Below are 13,078 nucleotides of genomic sequence, written 5' to 3'. Positions count from 1 at the left end.
TGAAAAATGCTGTGGCAATACTGAGCAACACGAGCTGTGAATTTCTTCCAAGCATTTACAATTATTACTATCAAACCTGGGTATCATTTCATAAAACATAGATAACTATTCAAGATCTTTCTCTTTAGATTATTTAAAGATCTTAGATTTCAGTGAAGCTTTTAGTACTCTCACAGCACCCTTCTGAACAAAATGTCCAGCACACAGCTGGATAAACATGTCATGCAAACACAGTGAGCAACTTGTTCACAGGTTGGGCACAAAGGGTTACAGTGAAATGGGTAACATCAGACCAGTGACCTGTCACTACTGGGATTCCACAGGGCTCCGTCTTAGGCCCTGTGCTCTTCAACATCTTCACTTGAATGCAGGACTCAAAGATATACTAAGTTCACCAATGATAGTAAATTGGGAGGAGCTGTCAACTCCCGCGAGGGCAGAGAGGCCGTGCAGAGAGACCTGGACAAATCAGAGGGCTGGGCAATCATCAACCAGATGAAGTTCAAGAAGGGAAAGTGCTGGATTCTGCACCTGGTATGGGGCAACCCTGGATGTACGGACAGATGGGGAATGAGATGCTGGAGAGCAGAGCTGCAGAAAGGGACCTGGGGGTCCTGGTCAGTGGCAAGTTGAACACGAGTCAGCAGTGCCCTGGCAGCCAGGAGGGCCAACCCTGTCCTGGGGGGCACCAGGCACAGCATCACCAGCTGGGCAAGGGAGGGGATTGTCCCACTCTGCTCTGCACTGGGGCGGCCTCACCTCGAGTGCTGGGGGCAGTTTTGGGTGCCACAATGTAAGAAAGATACTACACTGTGTGTCCAAAGGAGGGCAACAAAGACGGTGAAGGGTCTGGAGGGGAAGCCATACAAGGAGTGGCTGAGGTCTCTTGGTGTGTTCAGCCTGGAGAAGAGAAGGCTGAGGAGAGACCTCATTGCAGTTACAGCTTCCTCATGAGGGGAAGCAGAGGGGCAGACATTAACCTCTTCCTTTTGGTGACCAGTGATAGGACCTGAGGGAATGGCCTGAAGTTGAGTCAGGGAAGGTTTAGGTTGGATATTAGAAAAGGTTCTTCACCCAGAGGGTGGTTGGGCACTGGAACAGGCTCCCCAGGGAAGTGGTCACAGCACCAAGCCTGACAGAGTTCAAGAAGCATTTGGATAACACTCTCAGGCACATGGTGTGACTCTTGGGGTGTCCTGTGCGGGGCCAGGAGTTGGACTTGATGATCTTTGTGGGTCCCTTCCAACTCAGAATATTCTATGATGTCCAACTTAATTTTCTAAACCTCTGAGAGCAAAGCCAAATTAACTTTGTCATTTTGCAGGTACACACACAAGTTCAAGTTTCTAGTAATTATTGTCTATACAGATTACTAGATCAAGTTTAAACATTATTTAAGTCCCTACTGATGAAAGCATCTCTACTTCCAGACACGTGTCACAAAAACAGGCTTAGTACTAAGTGTAACACACAGAGCTTTACTTCAGTATACAGTAACAAACACAGCATTTTCAGCAGTACTTTACCTACTCAGACAAATTTTTATTATTTTTCCTACACATCCTTTTTAACACAGCATTCATTCCTGGTAGGATTTTTTGTCAGTGTTTTGAAAAGCCAAGACTCTTTACTAAGTTGCAATCAAGCATCATTTAATAGAACTCATTCTTGGTTGGATGCTTTGGGTGAAGTGCAGACTGTGTGAGGCAAACCCGAGCCTGAGAGCAACACTAGGTATACTTTACAAGCGAAGCCCAAGGTAAGGGCTTGTGGTGCTGATGCAAGTAATTCATGCCTGGCTGGCTTGGACTTTGTCCACAAAAGCTTTCCTTAAAGATGGGGCTTAAAGGGTACTATAATAACAAGAAACTTTTGTTTTGTTTTGTTTTTTTACTGTGAACAACAGAGCTCAATCACCAGACAAATAACACTTAGTGACAGATCTTCACACAGCAAGTAATTCGCATTTGAGTCACTCTTTACTTCCTGCTAGATTACTTTTTCCCACAAAAACAACTTTAACCCCCACTCCCTTTGCGCAGTAGCAGTGGAATCAAGGCTGTGCACCCTAGTGAGGATTTCCTTTTCAAAAGAAAAACAACCATCTTACTTCTATCCTGCCCTTAGCTGCCTGATGCCCTTGTCATCCATACATCTGGCTACCAAGATCCATTTTTCATTATCAATTCCTTAGCTAGTTTACCTATTCCTTGTCTTCCAAACTCAGGCCTTCTAAGAAGGTCTCTGAGGTTTCGTTCTCTAGCTCTACCTCACCATAGAGAAAATCTATGGGAGCTACGTTTTATCTGACCATTGCCCGAACTTTCTCACGGTGACGATTTCTTCCAGCTGCCACGGCTCTGGGGCAGTTTCGGAGTGTCCCGCGGGACTGGATTTCCCTCCGGGACATGTCTTCTGCCAACACTTGGCAATCAATCCCGGTGCAGGGCGGTATTTGCAGGGTACCGGGTCCGCTCCGCCCGATGCGCGCTCTCTGTTCATGGACGTCCCGGGCGAACCCGAGGGCGCTCCGCCGGAGGGCACCGTCCCCAGCCCCGCTCCGCCCGCAGCCGCTCCCGCCCCGCGGGCACGGCAGAGCCCAGCGCCGGCGGCCCCGGCTCAGCCCCCCGGCCCCGCCCCGCCCCGGGTTCCCACCGCCGCCTCCACGGGCGGCCGGAGGAGCGGGGCGCGGGCGGGGGCGGGCGAGGGGCGGGTTAAAAGCGGCGGCAGGTGAACGGGGAGGGACCTTAAAGCTCTGGGGCGGCAAGGCTGGGGGTGCCCGCTCCGCAGGTACCGGCGGACCTGGGAGCGGAGCAGTGCGGCGCCTGTCGCTTCCCGCGTGTCCTGCCCGCGCCAGGAGAGGGTCCGGAGCAGCTCTCGCGTGTCCTGCCCAGGTGTGCCACTGAAGGTCCAGAGCGGCTTCCTCGTGTCCTGCCCGGCCGTGCCAGGTGAAGGTCCGGAGCGGCTCCCGCGTGCCGCACCAGTGGGATCGGGATTGTGCGCCCCTCCGAGTGGGTGGCGATCCGTGTAGAGTGCCCGAGTGGGGCTCGGGTCGGGGCGGTCCCGGCGGGGCTGCGCTCGGAGAGGAGCGCTGCGGGGCTGGGGCAGGCACGCCGCGGCCCCGACCCCCGGCAAGCCGTGCTTGGGCGGGCGCTGTCAGCCCCCAGCCCCGGGAGCGGCGGGGTAGCGGGCCAGGGGCTGTGACTGCGGCCGGCCGGGACGTTCGGACCGCACAGCCCGTCCCGGGAGGAGCCGTCGGACCTCCGAGCCAAAGCCGGTGCTTGCCAGCTGTGCCCGCTGACAGGAGCGGACGGCAATCCTGCTGCTTGCCACCGCTGAAGGCTCGCAACCGCGCGGGAACTCGGCGAGACAAAGGTCGGCGTGGAGGGAGGGAGAGGCTGGGATACAGCTACTAACCCCAGAGTGGAGATTTGGAGTGGTTTTCAGTAATGGAGTCTTGGTTGGCAAGTTGGGTGTCCGGGTAGACAGGCTCCCTACGGCCAATTGCAGTGTTTCTGTCGTGGCAGATGAGCAGGGAGAAAACTTTTTCCCCCCAAAATTTTCAGCACTGATTCAAAACTGCAGTGTGAGACGGCATTTGGAACCTGTTCGGTTCAGCGATATGCACTTCCAGTACTTTCCTTCAATTCTGATTAGCCTCTTGTGAAGGTTTCATTGGCTATATTTTAATGACTATGCAACAGACATGAGGAAATTCTTACCAGAACGATGCAGGTATCTGATCATAGCCTGCAGGTTAGATCAGTGTAAAACGTTGCATAAAATGATGCCAATTTCAGCAGAGACAAAGCATGAGAAGTCTCAGGAATTCCAGCCATCTTCTCAAAGTTGTTTTTTTTTGCCTTACCCAATTTCACCTTTCCGCATCACAGTAAATCTGACCTCTCCCTCTTGCCTCCAGGCTTGTCCGTACAAGCTAGGCCCTCGTACCACGGGTATGTGCTGGGGCACGTTTGTCCTTTGGTTGCAATGTAGCTACATGAGGGTAAAAAGTTCTTTTCTCTTTCTGCTGTGTGAGAATGAGAGGTTTTTGTAAGCTTTGGCCAGTGTTGCGTTGCAAGGTACCACCTCTGTCCACAGCACACAGCCAGTGCCGAGAGGAGATGGAGCTCTTATCCATGGCCTTGTGTGGCTTTCCCACACAGCACAGTTCAGTCTAGCCTTGAGAGATGATGAACCAGCTATGCAGGTTCCTAGCTTGGGTTTCAACGTGTTTTGTCCACTTCAGTGATAGTTTCCAAATGGCTGCAATCAGTGAAAGCTGAGCCCTGAGACTGAAGTCTGAACTTCAGTAAAACTTGCTTTCAAAAGGGGAAAGAGTGTGGATTTTAGTTTTTAAAACTGAAAGGAAAGCTGAAATGAAGCTTCTCTGAAGTTTGACTATCTGTATTCTGCTGGAGTGCAATGGCATCTAGAAAATCAACATAAACTCTTTAGAGCTGAGGGCTTTTTCTTCTCAACTCTGTGACTCTGCTGGCCTCCTTTTTTGGATGACCTAGCAATAAATGTGGAAGGGCAGGCTCTGCTCTATCCGCCTTTGCCTGCTGGTTTGTGCTATACAAGCATGCGACCCTGACAGAGCTGGCTTGAGGCTTCTCACCAGTGTTGGCAAATTCAAACGTTGTACTTTTGAGATTAAGGGCCTTGTCTGAGCTGCAACAGAAAGCCTTGGAGGCCTGCTGGAGGTGTCTGGGTGGAGCGAGGACTTCTGCTGAAGAAGGCCAAGTAGTACTTACCTCCGAGACAAAGCAGCTCAGCCTTCTAGGGCTATGGTGTTGGTAAAGAAATTCTGTAAAAAAATACTAGAGGCAGTTCTCTTTTTCAGAGGTCTAGATCTGATTTTTCACAATTTAAAAAGTGACCATTCTGTGTATTGTGTCATCCTGCAGGTAGAAGGACACAGAAAAGAAGATGGACTGGGGAACTCTGCAGGCTGTTTTGGGAGGTGTAAATAAGCACTCCACGAGTATCGGGAAGATCTGGCTCACAGTCCTCTTCATCTTCCGTATCATGATCCTGGTTGTGGCTGCAGAAAGAGTCTGGGGAGATGAACAGCAAGATTTTGTCTGCAACACACTTCAGCCTGGCTGCAGAAATGTTTGCTATGATCACTTTTTCCCCATCTCTCACATCAGACTCTGGGCCTTGCAGCTGATCTTTGTCTCCACACCTGCGCTGCTTGTGGCCATGCATGTGGCTTACACCAGGCATGAGAAGAAAAGGCGGTTCAGAAATGGTGAGAAAATTGATATTGAAGAGCTAAAAAATGAAAAGATTCACATTCGGGGCCCCTTGTGGTGGACATACACTAGCAGCATCTTCTTCAGGATCGTCTTTGAAGCCGTCTTCATGTACGTTTTCTATTACATGTACGATGGCTACCAGATGCCTCGCCTGGTGAAGTGCGATGCTTGGCCCTGCCCCAACACTGTGGATTGTTTTGTTTCTCGGCCCACTGAGAAAACCACATTTACTATTTTCATGCTTGCTGTATCTGGAATCTGCATGATGTTGAATCTGGCTGAGTTGTGCTACCTAGTGATAAAAATTTGCATGAAAGAATCCAGGAGAACAACAGTTTTGAAATAATTCCCCAGTTTCAGGATTTACTGGCTCCCCATTTCCCTTAAACTTTCTTAGGTGTAAGAAAACAATAAACAATATTTTCACACTCAAGGAAAAGGATAAAAATATGAATGTTCATTTGTGTTTTAAAAATGATAGCCTCTCTGGTAAGCTGATGCAGAGGCAGGTTTTAAAGATCATAAGCTAATTCAATATTCCTGCATCCACAATTACAGAGAGCAGCCTTCTGGCACTAGCTTCTTCAAGTATGCTTACTGCTGGGATCCTGTTGTCACTTCAAAAAGTGGGACTGGAAAGGACCAGAGAAGGCTCTAGTGCCCAAAGGAGATCCAGGAATCACAAACACACTGTTGGCTCAGATGCAAGCCAGTAACAAAAGTTTTTGGTTTAAAAGTGGGGTAAAGGATTTTTGGGGCATATTACAGCTTTTGAAAGGAAGAAGACAGGGAGATGATTGTGTTTGTAGTAGGTGTCCTCTCTAAGTAATCTGGAGAGCAAGGAGATGGTGTAGGAACACAGATATTCTGGCAATGCATGCTATCAGCTTTGCTGGGCACCAGCATCTTTTTTTGTTTCTCATCTTCTTGCCTGCACTGAGAAGCATTTCCTTAAGGGTTGGGGGTGGCCAGTTTCAATTGCCTGTGAATGCCATTAGGTCAATGCTGCCTCTCCATAGTCACAGAGACTGCAGCAGTGGGAGGAATGAAGTTCATTTTTCATTCTCTTGATCAGATGAAAAAAAGGAATGTCACCTCTGGGAAGGTGGAGACAGTGCAATTGTCTTCCTCCTTCTCTTGTTCTCCCCCAGTACTTTGTTAAGAATCTCAGTACAGCAGACTTTATCTGATGAAGAGACTTTTTACCACCTAACTGTGCCTCACTCTTCTGTACACTTTTAAAACTTCCTTTTTTCAGTAAAAACCAAGAAAAAAGCGCCTTTTTTTGTTCTGTTGGTTATCCAAAAGAAGTGCTTCAACTTACAGCGTAATATCCAGTGCTCCTTCCATTGCTCCTTTTATTCTGCCTAGCCTGCACAGCTTTTCTTCATAAAACCTTCTCCCTATCTAAGGTACCTTTCAAATGAGTTGAGCAAACCACTCCCGGTCTTTCCGACATTCCACATTGTGAGATTAAATCACCATTCCTTTTCTTAGAGTTGGTCTAGCAGGAATTACACACAGCTTGCAGAGCTAAAATAGCAAAGGGACCCACAAAGTTCACATTGCTGTGCTCCCATTGAACTCACTTCTAGAAAGCTGTTTCTCCTCCTTAGCTTTAATAAGCAGCTTTTCCCCAGCTTCTCAGCTTCTCAATTTGTATTCATCTTTTACTGTATATTTAATTTTGTCACTGTTGGAGTAAACAAAGCTGCATGAATTAAGACCCATGACCCTTCACTGTGCACTGAAAGTGGAACATAAACAGGCTTCCATTGCTTGTGAGCTACATCCAGTGTTACAACTTGACTGCAGATGGAAATCTGTCATCTAAGAGGGAAGCAAGAAAACCATAAAAACAACACCATCCTCAGAACCATGAACAAAAAGATAGACCGTCATTCATAATGAGCTGGACTGGAAACTTAGGCTGTGAAAACAACCTCGATTCAACTCCAAAGAACACAGTTTGGCACATATCAGGTTTGTGCTTAACACAGTTCCTGCATTGTTTCATGTACAAGTACAAAGAGAACAAACTAGTCCCAGTGCTCTAGTATTACATTTCTTTTGTAACAAGAATTTTATTTTTTTTTTCTGAAATTATAATTAAAGCACTCTTGTGTCTGTTTTCTGTATTACTTGTATGTGCTGTGTGTTACCTAATGTGTCTAATGAAAATCTGTTTACTATAATGGAAAATGTCTGCACCAATACTATCCTTAACAGCCAAGGGTAGGGTAAGGATTTTAGCCTTCTGCTGCAGGTTGTTGTTTCAATTGGTTACACTGCCTGTTATCCTGAGGTTTCCTGGGCTCCTAGTGGAAGGTCACATATGTGCTCTACTTGAAATCAAATACGCTACTTAAGACAGCCTTGCAGCTGGAAAAGGCCAGTGATACCGGCTCCATAGGGAAAGAGTTTGTTTTCCCCACCTACCTCTGAATTTAGCTGGAACTTGGAATGAGACACCAAAACTGTTAACACGCACACTATGAAGTTATCTTCAACTAGCAGTTTGACAACCAGATTATCAGACAGGCAAAAAAGATAGAACTGGGGAAAGTTTTTGGATGTAGCCTAGCGAGGGCTTTGGTCCAGGACTGCAACATCAGGCAATAATAGCTCTGAGATTTGTTTTCTGTGTATATTTAATTTGACTGAATAGCTGCTTTGCATGCGAAAAAAAAATCAGATACTTTGTAGGAACATGGGAATTGCACCTATTTCTACATGTGCTACACTGCTTAGCTGACCTTCTACTGATTGATTTCATACAGATTAAAATATATTGCTGTGTTGAAATTGTGTGTGTTCTTTCCTGAAATGCACTAGTAGTGTCTGCATTTCTGGTACTTGGTTCTTAGGCTTTCCTCAGAATAAAGATTGCAAAGCATGTTGAAAACTTAAGCAGCAAATCTGAGGTCATGACTGTAAAAGAGGCTGATTCCTCATTGTTCAGTGTCTAGTGTAGCCAGGATGTAAAGTGTCTAATAATGTGGTATCAGAACTGGGAAGTGTAAGAATGGGACTGTCTGAAATTATTCCTTGACTGAAATTGCCAGGAAAAACCACCATTGACTCAATCAGGTTAAACTTCCATCTAAAACCTTGAAACCAAAATGACAAATGTTTGTCAGAAGAGGAAGGAGGTGAAGGGAAGCAAGCTTCATTAGTAAGTCATGGACCCAGACACAGAAAAAATCCTAACTACCTTGGGAGAAAAGGAAAATCAGAAGTATAAATCTTCTGTATTTATGGCTTCTGGATATAGAAGTACCTTTATTAAAGGTTTTCTTAGATAAAAATAAAAATATCCTTTGGTTGTTTACAGGTATTATGAGCCAATGTACTAAGTTGTATCTGATAGGACAAATATCAAAGAAATTATATGGTCGATACATAGAAGAGCATTCCTGTACTATGGAGGTTCAATTCAAAATAGCAACTGTTAAAAGCTGCTTTATTTTGTAAAAGGTGTACTGCAGCAGTAAGCAACAGCTAAGATCACTTTGATAGAAACTAAACTTGGTGAAAATTAATCTGGTTTTTTCCCTAATTATAATTTCCTCACCTGAAAATTAGGCTAATGGGTTTTACCATGCAAAAAAATCACGAAGATTTGCACTGTATTTTTGGTCACCTGTTCTGATGTTCAGGACAGCCACTACCCTGACAGCTAATTACAGGTTCATTTTTCAACATCTTATTATCTACACAGTCATTTGAACCTGTTTGGAGGCAGTGGCAAGAGTAATGGTAACTATTTGAAGCTTAATGAGCTAAGACTAATGGTAATGACTTTCAAGACAGTTCAGAAGGTACCTACACTTTTGTCCCCATCTGACCAACCTAGCTTGTCACTGCTGTTATCTCTTACAGAGTATATTTCTCTTCTGTAAAGCTGGCTTTGACCTGGCTATTTTCTAAATAAAGTTTCCTAGCCACCAAAAGAAAGTCTTTATAACCTAGATTTGGAAATGCATTGATCTTTAATTTGGAAGGCCCAGATGAGGAAACTAGTCACATCTCAGACTCTCCACCTCTGAGAACATTCTGTGCTCTTGCTATGGTTGGTCCCCCATCCTACGACAGATTTAAATGTCAGAATTGGTCACATCATTGCACTTCTCCCTTTTTCTGAGGAAAAAATTTAATCACTGCCACTAACTCAGAGATTATTTCACATCTATCTGCTCTATGTATGTGAATAGCCAAATCCATTGTATTTGAATTAGCTATTTACTAAAAAATATTCTCTACAAGAATACCACCAGGTAGACAGATGCTTGCATAAGTCTTTGTGGTAGAGGAGTGATACAGTATCAGTATGATATACAGTTTAGGGAAGTATGTTTTCAGTGAACTGAGAGAACTTGCAGAGTTGAGCCACGAATTACTGCATGTTGTAGATGAATGTTTTGAACAGCAGCATATATTCTGTGTGCTGCTAAGAACCAGCATTTTGCTCTTAGCCTGGCACAGTCCCCAGGAAAAGGAATACTGCAGTGTGTGGTGCAGACACACTGGTCTGAAGCAGCTGGCATTTTTCGATGGACAAGCTGTGCTGGGCAGGTTTACTTGCTTATGCTGTTGTCACAGCTATTATGGCAATTTAGACATGTCAGCTAGGAAGGACAGTAGCAGGCTTAAAACTGTGTAAGTCGAGATAATGGAATCTGGTTTAAAAGTGTGTTGAGGTTTTAGTTTAGTCTTAGTTTTTTTTCCTGTTAAAGGAATTTTCTCCCATATGCATGTTGCTAGGGGACAAATAGCTGTACTTAAGAAAGACAAAAAGGGGAGTGGGGCGGGCCTGGCTACTCCTTTGTCTACACCTGGGTGTGGGGTCAGTTCGCTCTGAGCGTCCGGAGAGAGAAGCTGCAGAGAAAGGAGCTGCTGCTTCTTTCTTTTTGGCCGTTCTTTCTTCCTGCTGGAAACAACGCCGGGACCCCAAAAGCCGCTTTCCCTGCCCTGCTGGAGACCGGGCTGTGGCTGCCCTGCCCCGCTGCTGCTTCGAGCTTTCGCTACGCTGTAGCCCTGCTCGCCCTGCCTGCCTGGGCCTCCGTGGGGTTCTCCCATCTGGATACATCTCGCCTGCCACCCGGGATTTGCGTTCGTCCCTGCCATTCCAGCCTGCTGTTCCTGAGAGCCCGGGATCAACTGCCCAGGGGTTTGTGAAGCCTTTGTTCCATCCCTTCCCGGGATCCCGGGGCACCGGTGCCGCGTGCTCCCCGAGCTCGCTCCGGAGCGCCCCCTGCAGCCGCGGGGGAACCATCGCACCTGCCCTGCTCACCGGGAGCCGCCAGCGCCCCTGCCGGCTGCGAGCGGAACTGCACCCGAGGGGAAAGGGCCCGACAGCCGAGAAGGCTGGGACTGGGTTTGTGATTGCTGTTACTGCCAGAGTTGTTGTTGTTTTGTTTGACTGGTTATATACATATATATATATAGTAAAGAACTGTTATTCCTATTTCCCACATCTTCGCCTAAAGGCTCTTGATTTCAAAATATAATAACTTGGAGGGAAAAGGGGTTATATCTGCCACTTCAAGGGGGGGCCTCTGCCTTCCTTAGCAGACACCTGTCTTTCAAAACCGAGACAAAGTGTTCTGCAGATAATCTTCCATGGAGGTTCAATCTTTATGACAACACATAAAAACTCCCACACCACTCAGCGATCCACACATTAGCAGGAGGAATGATGCACTTCTGTTGTGATGATTGGAAAACTTGTTATCTGTTTGGTATCCAACTATCAACATTTCCTTTGTCACAATACTTGATTTGAAAGTATTATGGCAGTCCTGGTACACAGAATCAACCCAGACTCGCATTGTTCCTGAGTTTTCCCAATTGAAAGATAAAGGTGACAACTGTGTCATGTTCACAGGGATCAGAACAGTTTAATCAAGCATTGTTTGTTAAGATCATTGCAACAGGTGCCAGAAAAAATATAATTATTGTGTGGTAAAGATTTCAAACCTATTGTATGTTGCATCATTAGTGTAATGTCTGCTTACAGTTAGTCATGTCCCTGCCCGAGGTATTGCATCCTTTCCAAGGACTGAGTGTTTAATATACAGTTTAAACAGCTTCCACAATCTGCCCAGCACTGATAAACAAAACCAGTCTATTCCCTTGCCCGCATACATGCACACAGACACAGAGCAAGCAGCAAACTGACTACATCAGTCCTTCATTATTATCTGATAGAAGACTGAATGAGACATTGCAACATGGATTTGTCAGGCATAATTTCTGCCTATGCCATGACAGAAGCTTTTGTGTATTGCAGTAAAATAGTTATTAAGGACTCATTGTCAGAGCATCAGGATCCACCAAATGGGATAAACGATATGCAGCTGGGAGGAGCTGCAGGTACATGGGAAGATAAGCTTAGGATTCAATAAGATCTTTATCACCAAGAGAAATGGTTTAACAATAGCAGTTTCAGAAGGTAGGAAGGTCTAAGTGCTTCTATTGTGAAACATTAAGCATTTGCAAACTGTCATATGGAGACCTGTTCTGAAGCAAAGAACAGTTTTGTAAAGAAGAGCTGGAGTTTGTGGAAGATCATCGGTGGAACATGAGACAATAACATGATTGACTGAAAAAACATCATAGTGGTACCCATTAAAGGTTTGTCAAAAACCAGGATGTTTGAAATTAAGTTTTCAGTCTTGTTAGCACCCAAAAGTCTATTTGCCAGTGCAGGGTTTGTCCAGCACGATCTCTGTCAATGTGATCCCTTTGTGCTTTTAGCAATTGTAATAAGACATTTGTGTGCTGCAGTATATTCCACCTAACTAAGTATATGAGGTGGCATTGTGAGTAAATAAAATTCCAATTTATATACGTGAAATTGGTGATGGAATTTTTTTTTTTCTCCTCAGCACAGTTAGTAAAAAGCTCCTTATGCCTTGGTTGTGTGTATCACAAAACAGGCATCCATCCCAACAGGAGGAAGATGGAAACCCAGAACGCTGTTCAGTTTTGCTGCCCATTTCACTGTATGTGCAAACATTGGTGACGTTCACTGAAGCCTGGTCTGCAGCCATGAGATTATTTCCCACCAATGGCATGCCATTTCTTGCTACTGATTTCTTCAATTCCAAAGACCTCGTGCAGCAGTTTGAATTTTGTAGAGAAATTTCTATTTCAAAGCAAGATGCCTATTGCTGTTCCTTTCTGTGGAAGGCAGTAATTATTTGAGACCTTTACAAATTCATCATACATGACACCCAGGTATATTCCTGGTAAAACGTACCATATTTGCTCTTACCCTGAACACAATGAAAAACAACATCCTTGTTTAGAAGCCTTGGTTGTGGTTTGGCACAATCAATTGCCCACTGGCAATACTAGTTTAGGGCATTAATACTGATGTCATTCCTTCCTGCTCATTCTTATCCTGTCTGTATCTCTCTCCCACTCAACACGGTGCCTGCACTCCAGGACCTGCACTGTGCCAGCTCAGTTGTTTGCACAGCTGTGCTCAGCACTGGACTGGCCCACTGTTTTAGCTGATGAAGAAACAGATGTTTTGCTTTGCTGGATTGTTTTTCAGATGGATTAATTCCTTGACCTGCCTTACAGGGAGGCCATATGAACTTCCACACTGACATGACTGCAGGGCAGTAGGCCATGGTGTTGGGCAAGAAAAGCAGCAGGGAGTGAGTGGAAGGGGTGGAGGGAATAGCAGCATGAAGTTATTTGCTGCTACACATGCTGCAGTTTCAAACCACAGCCTCTGGCTGTGTTTTCCTGAGTGACTGCTACTAGAAAGGCAAAAATCTTAAATGCCTGTTCTGCCTTTG

At 45.7% G+C, this 13,078-nt stretch overlaps 1 protein-coding gene across 3 annotated transcripts; it reads left to right on the top strand.

Moving 5' to 3' along the window:
* Positions 1 to 2,740: 2,740 nt before the first annotated feature.
* GJB2 (gap junction protein beta 2) lies at positions 2,741 to 7,405 on the top strand. 3 transcript variants are annotated; one of them, XM_048295685.1, is made up of 2 exons: positions 2,741 to 2,894; positions 4,911 to 7,405. In XM_048295685.1, the coding sequence occupies exon 2, from the start codon at positions 4,933 to 4,935 to the stop codon at positions 5,608 to 5,610; it is 678 nt and encodes a 225-aa protein (XP_048151642.1). In that variant the 5' UTR covers positions 2,741 to 2,894; positions 4,911 to 4,932; the 3' UTR covers positions 5,611 to 7,405. The 3 variants fall into 3 exon arrangements, with proteins under 3 accessions (XP_048151642.1, XP_048151639.1, XP_048151640.1); XM_048295682.1 differs by having other exon boundaries at positions 2,741 to 2,948; XM_048295683.1 differs by having other exon boundaries at positions 2,741 to 2,954.
* The last annotated feature ends 5,673 nt before the right edge of the window (positions 7,406 to 13,078 follow it).

This window comes from Corvus hawaiiensis, chromosome 2, assembly GCF_020740725.1.
Source record: "Corvus hawaiiensis isolate bCorHaw1 chromosome 2, bCorHaw1.pri.cur, whole genome shotgun sequence".
Taxonomy (NCBI): domain Eukaryota; kingdom Metazoa; phylum Chordata; class Aves; order Passeriformes; family Corvidae; genus Corvus; species Corvus hawaiiensis.
Note: the sequence above shows the minus strand (reverse complement) of the source record. Positions and strands in the feature narration are given on the sequence as shown.